Here is a 6,756-nt window from a genome sequence, read left to right on the forward strand (position 1 = left end):
ATCTGGAAAGAAGTAGGCAAAACTTTCGAGGTCAGTCTGGCTTAGGGCCTGGACGGTGTAAATGGGCAAAAAGTCAAGGGTTTGTCTTTTAGGCCTTCCACCTGAGCTTGGTAAGGGCACCTTAGATTCGTTCAAGCGAGGAGTGTCAACTTTAAATAATGAGTCTAATTCTAACTCCTCTAAAGAAGGAGAGTTCTCTGCCAGACCTTGGGACACTTGAGACTTCAGTTTAACACCTAATTCTGACACTTCAGTCAATGCCTCCCGCTTCTGGACGTTACGGGTGGAGATGGTTTTAACGCCATACTCGGCAGTGGCATCTTTGAAGGGGAATAGGGACGTGTAATCTGTGTCGTTGTGAGATAGGCAGCGAGAGAAGGGAGGCGGGTTTAATAGGCCTTCGGAGGCACGTGCTGAATAGAGGGACAGGCTGTATCCCTTTTGACAAGCACAGAAATTCCACTTTATCTCCTCATCCACGGCAGGTGGCGTGCTGTCAAACAGGCTCTCCCCAGGCGTGATCCTGACATGGAGAAATAAAACAAAAATATGACTGTCTCAAATCAGCCTTTGAATTAAGCCCTCAAGCACTGCGTCAAGAGAGGATTTAGAGTTCGAGGAAGGTTAGCCCATTAGATTAGAGACTTTTCTCTGCTTTAATTACATTTGACATTAAAACGAGCAAATCAAGGTTAAATGGTGATGCAAACTGTAATCTGAAACCGAACTGCTATCCAAGTCTCCTACTTACTCCTACTTATTTGGCATCTTTTGGAAGTTTGCAGCTTGTAAATGTGTGACAATTTTTGTACATATATATGAACATTTTCATAGTTCTTACCAGCATTATAGCTCCATTTTTCTGACCAGGACCATTAGTTGAATCTACAGGTATACCTTAGAGAAGGGCACTTCAACTCCAGTCCTGTGGGGCAAGTGTCCTCCTGAGTTTAAAACTTACCCTAACCAAACACACCCAAGCAAGCTAATTTAGGTGTTCAGAATTACTTGCGAATTACAGAAAGGTGGGTTAAATTGGGATTGGTACTAAAGTCTGCAGGACACTAGCCCTCCAGGACTGGAGTTGAGGAGCCTTAGAGGACCTTAGAGTGGCACATCTCATGACAGCTTTGGTTCTGACTAGATTTATTACCCGTCTTAAACTCCGTATATTGTTTCTAGTGAAAATATAGACTACATGGATGTTAAAAAAGCATTTCTCACCTCCAGCCCTGAACGAATTCCTCTAGGTTTTTGTCATGGTAGCTTGTGCCTGCAGGATGGTGGAGGTCGTTGTGGCTGTTTCGGTCAAATAACCCACACAGGCCTCTGGTAGCGTTAAAGTCCTGACTTGGAGCCCTGATGGACAGACTCATCCCCCAATCACTGACATCTGCTCGCACAAACGCCCCTGAGGCAAAAACTATCTGCAGGGGTCAAACGAAAATCACCTAAATTCTTACATATTTAATGTTAAACATTAAACCATCAAACATTAAATCATCAAAATCAGGTCATGTTGACCCTTAAATATGTAAGTCAAATCAAGTGTAGTGTCAAGTACAGATTTTTTTTTTTAAATATCATGTTATGTTTTTTTTTAAGATGGAGAAAAAAATCTACAAAGAGAAAAAAACTGTTAATTTATATTTATATTTATTATTTATATATTTATATATTTTTTATATTTGACAAAAATATTATTTATAATATATTATAAATTTATATACATGAATATATTTGTTTTTCACTGTCTGTCCATGCATACACTGGGTCTATCCAACATCTGAAATCATTAGTTCATCAATTACCTAAATTAAACTTCAGCTTCAATCATAAACTAAATGCACATGATAGTAAAAGATCCCATTTTTTAGCCAGCTGGTTACGAGGACATTAGTGGCAATTTGTCAAGAGTTTACATCAGAATTTACAAATCAGGATAAATTTAGCCATCACAAAACACTTTCTCATTCAAACTGTGTCACAATGCAACAATGACAACATCTGCTGCATTGACAGACCGATGGTCTGTGGAGACCGAGCGCTTTAAAATCTTTTTGCAGGGAAAAAAAAGCCTCTTTTCCAAACAGATGAGGTCTGTGTTTACTTTTCAGACAATTTCGCCAAGAAATTGAAACTTGAACTGCATAGGTTTCACAGTGAGCATGACTGAGATTTCCTGAGTTTTTTTTTTTTTTTTGGTTTAGAGAGCGCTGTACATTCACTCCCCACACCTACAATCCCTGCCGGTACGAGACTTGAACCCGCAACCTTTGGGTTATGAGTCCGACTCTCTAACCATTAGGCCACGACTTCCCCAATATAACTTTGCATGTCAATGTGGTATCATACAGTCTATCGTGCATTCAGTCAAATCTAATATATTTTACACTGTGAGCAGTGTTGGGGAAAGTTACTTTTTAAATTAAAGTAATGCATTACAATATTGCATTACTCCTTGTAAAATTAACAAATTGCATTACTTAGTTACTTTTTCTGGAAAGTAATGCATTAAATTACTTTTGAGATACTTTTGTCAACTGGGCTGGGCTTGCGTCTTTGTTTTTAATAACAAAACAACCACAAAAGTTATATTTTTGGCAACTGTAAGGGCCATTTCACACACAAAGTTAAATTAATAAGCCTCAGACTGAATAAAGTGCCTCTGCACCTCACTCCCAGTTTCTCTCAACGGGGAGAGGTGTGAGTGAATAAATGGGAAAAATTAATTTGTGTTACTTATTTGAAAAAGTAACTCGCATATTTAGTTGTATATTTATACGTAATACATTACTAGTTACTTGAAAAAGTAATCTGATTAACTCGCGTTACTTGTAATGCTTTACCCCAACACTGAATGAGTTAATGAAACACATTTTTTACTGCAGCATAAAATAGTCTACAAATAAAGCCTCATTTTTTAAAACCTATCCATATTAATTTATAATTATTAGCTACCACAGCACTGGATTGTAACCATACCGTGACTTTCTTCCCTTGATGCGTCTCATGGATCTTAATCTGATTGGTCATGGATGATCCCAATGCCTTGACGGACAAGTGTGGGCGTGTTTCTTGCAGCTGCCCTTTGCACATGTCAAAGGTCACAACCTCGTTGCCCTCTCGAGCCGCCACTCCGCAGGTACATGCCACAGAGTAATGTCGGCTCCCGCAATCCCATTGCCTCGTATGGACCTCGAATACACGCTTTGTGCTCTTATAAAGCAAAAACGTGCCCGTTTGCTGGTTCTCGTAGCGCCTGAGTGGAATAGGGTTATAGTAAGATTAACAGATTTCAATTTTAAAATGAATGAAATGTCATTAATTAAGATACACAGATACACAAAAAGAGAAACACAGACTTGGTTATCTTGTTTCTTTTCCGAGTTCTGTTTTGCTGTGCTAAAAGTCATGGTGATTAAAATAAATGAAATTCAGAAACCTCTGTGTGCACTCTATAAACAACCTTTAAAGACTAGACAGCTGAATACAACCGCTCAGAGGACTACTTGAACTTAATGGCAAAGTGGAGAAGAGGCAGGAAGAAAGAGTCTTTTTAAAAAGAACTGTAAGATAAAACAAGAGCAAGAAATTGAGGGAGAGAAACCGAGGCAGTCATTTTCACAGGACAGTTTCAGCATCATTTACTTTGATGGTGACCGTGACACTTTGCAGTTATTGCTCTGTGCGGTGGCTTTGCTGTAAACACACATTGCTCAATACATCGTGCTATAGTGTGTGTTTAAATCCATATCTATTGTCCATTCGGGCCATGTGTGCTTCTCTACTGGAGGTACTACTCTACGTCTGTCAAGGACATATCCGCTAATGAGGACAGTTCCCATACACTTTCATGAAGATCCCTCCTTCTGAGCCAAATTCAAAGAGTACAAGTGATAAATCTGCACCACACAAATCTGAAATCCAAAGTGACCTTTACGTTTCTGCCTCATTACCTGAAAATGTACCATTTGAGCATATGTCATGTAAAAGCCACATAACTTATGTGGAAATAATCACAGGCGATCTAGAACATTTAAACTGTCCTTTGCAAATGCCAAAGAAGGAAATAAAAAATTAAGTCACACAACTTAAGTCACACAACCAGGCAGTTTAGAGGATTTCAAATTGTCTGTCGCAAATGGCAAAGAAAGAAATAAAAAGCCCTCAGTAAATTCCTTGTGCTCACTTTTGGGAATCGAACCCACAACCTTGACGATGTCAGTTGTTAACGCAAAGCTTTACCAGTTGAGCTACAAAAAAGAAAGGACCTCCTTTTCTAAAACCTTGTAAATGTTTTACCTACCACTGTGCAAGTGATAAATCTGTACCACACAAATCTGAAATCCAAAGTGACCTTTATGTTTCTACCTTATTACCTGAAACTACACCATTTGAGCATCTGTCATGTAAAACATATTCAAATAATCACAGGTGATCTAGAACATTCAAATTGTGCTTTGCAAATACCAAAGATAGTTGTTTACACAATGCTTTACCAGAAAGAAAGAAAGAAAGAAAGAAAGAAAGAAAGAAAGGACCTAATTTTCTAAAAACTTAAATGTTTTAGCTACCATCAAATCGAATTTAGGTGTACAAGTGTTAAATCTGTGCCACACAAATCTGAAATCCAAAGTGACCTTTACATTTGTGCCTCATTACCTGAAAATGTACCATCTGAGCATCTGTCATGTAAAACTCACATAACTTGTTAATCACAGGCGATCTAGAAGAATTATTATTGTCCATTGAAAATGCCAAAAAAAAGCTTTCAGTATATTTATTGTGGTCCTTGGAATTCTAACCTATGACCTTGCCATTGTTATTGTCATATTATCGCAAAGCTTTACCAGTTGAGCAACAAGAAAGAAAGAAACTTGTCTAAAAACTCAGAAATATTTTACCTGCCATCAAATGTAATGACATGAGGGTCAGTTAGGGAGTAACAGGTTGCCGTTGGAACATCTTGAACTGTGATCTGCATTCAGAAAAAAGAAGTCATTGGTAATGAATCATTCATACTGGCAGCTATTTGCACTGCAAATTTATCTATTACTTGCATAGAAAAATTACTCATACAAAAGTAGCGAAACCATCTCAGGGAATCAACTTTCGCAAATTTAGATGCCATTGATGGGAATAATAATTGCGGAGCTATGCTGGCTCTTGTCTAATTATAATGCAGAAGAGTACAGTCTCTTCCCATTATTAAAGGGCACTGAGCGGCTTTCATGTTTACAGACAACACAGATGGTGGTCTGGGGCCGGCGGTGACACATTATTTAAGAAGACTGGCGGTTTATGTGTGTTTATGTTTCTTTCCTTCTGAATTACCACATTCTTGTCTGTCCTTTCGGTGATGGCCTTATTAGAGACTCTTTCTTCCTTTCAGCAGGGGTCAATTATGAGAGCTGTAAGGCCGAGTCAAAGTATATTTCAAACCTGGAGAGTTACGAAAAAATCTAACCATTGCTGAACTCTACTAGTCCATACAACAGAGAGAGAGAGAGAGAGAGAGAGAGAAAAGAAAATGCTCAAAAAATGTCTGTCAAACTGTCTCACTAAATTTTATATGAGCAGTTTTATTTTCTATTTATTTTATATCAGTTTTTTTTTCAACCATTACAAAAAAGGAAAATGCTAAAACAATCTGTTAAACTGTCGCAAAAGATTTGATATGAACTGTTTTATTTTCTGTTTATTTCATATGATTTTTCCAACCCTGTTTCAAAAAAAGGAAAATGCTAAGAAAATTTCAAACTGTCTCAAAAGTTTTTATATGAGCTGTTTTATTTTCTAATTAATTTATATAATGTTTTCTATTTTTTAACCGGATGGATGGATGGATCAATGAATAAATGAGTGAATGAAGAAAAAGAAAAAGAAAAAAAAAAAATTTGATATGAGCTGTTTTATTTTCTGTTTATATTATATGATTTATTTTTTCAACCCTGTTTCAAAAAAAAGGGAAAATGCAAAAAAAAAAAAAAATTCCAAACTGTATCAAAAGTTTTTATATGAGCTGTTTTATTTTCTAATTATTTTATATAATGTTTTCTATTTTCCAACTGTGTTACGAAATAAACAAACAAACAAACAAATAAATAAAATAAACAGGAAAAAAAAGAAAATGCAAAAAATTATTTAATATGAGCTGTTTTATTTTCTAATTAATTTATATAATGTTTTCTATTTTTTAACCGGATGGATGGATGGATCAATGAATGAATGAGTGAATGAAGAAAAAGACAAAAAAAATAAATAAATTAAAAAAATTATTTTATATGAGCTGTTTTATTTTCTGTTTATTTTATATGATTTATTTTTTCAACCCTGTTTCAAAAAAAAAAGGGAAAATGCAAGAAAAAAAAAAAAAATCCAAACAGTCTCAAAAGTTTTTATATGAGCTGTTTTATTTTCTAAATAATTTATATAATGTTTTCTATTTTTTAACCGGATGGATGGATGGATCAATAAATGAATGAGTTAAAAAATAAAAAAATAAAGAAAGAAATAAAAATTATTTTGTATGAGCTGTTTTATTTTCTGTTTATTTTATATGATTTCTTTTTTCAACCCTGTTTCAAAAAAAAGGGGAAAATGCAAAAAAAAAAAAAAATTCCAAACTGTCTCAAAAGTTTTTATATGAGCTGTTTTTTTTTCTAAATAATTTATATGATTTATTTTTTCAACCCTGTTTCAAAAAAAAAAGGGAAAATGCAAGAAAAAAAAAAAAAATCAAAAAAGTCCAAA

The 6,756-nt window shown here is 35.4% G+C and overlaps 1 protein-coding gene across 1 annotated transcript in view; it reads right to left on the bottom strand.

Moving 5' to 3' along the window:
* LOC107656682 (von Willebrand factor D and EGF domain-containing protein-like) overlaps positions 1–6,756 on the bottom strand; it is a 78,092-nt gene that overhangs the window by 50,694 nt on the left and 20,642 nt on the right. The window contains 4 exon segments of the mRNA XM_016444624.1: positions 1–523; positions 1,225–1,427; positions 2,986–3,262; positions 4,908–4,981. Of these exon segments, the coding sequence (XP_016300110.1) occupies positions 1–523; positions 1,225–1,427; positions 2,986–3,262; positions 4,908–4,981 (1,077 nt within the window).

The sequence above is a fragment of the Sinocyclocheilus anshuiensis genome, unplaced genomic scaffold (genome assembly GCF_001515605.1).
Source record: "Sinocyclocheilus anshuiensis isolate Anshui unplaced genomic scaffold, SAMN03320099.WGS_v1.1 scaffold2514, whole genome shotgun sequence".
NCBI classification, from domain to species: domain Eukaryota; kingdom Metazoa; phylum Chordata; class Actinopteri; order Cypriniformes; family Cyprinidae; genus Sinocyclocheilus; species Sinocyclocheilus anshuiensis.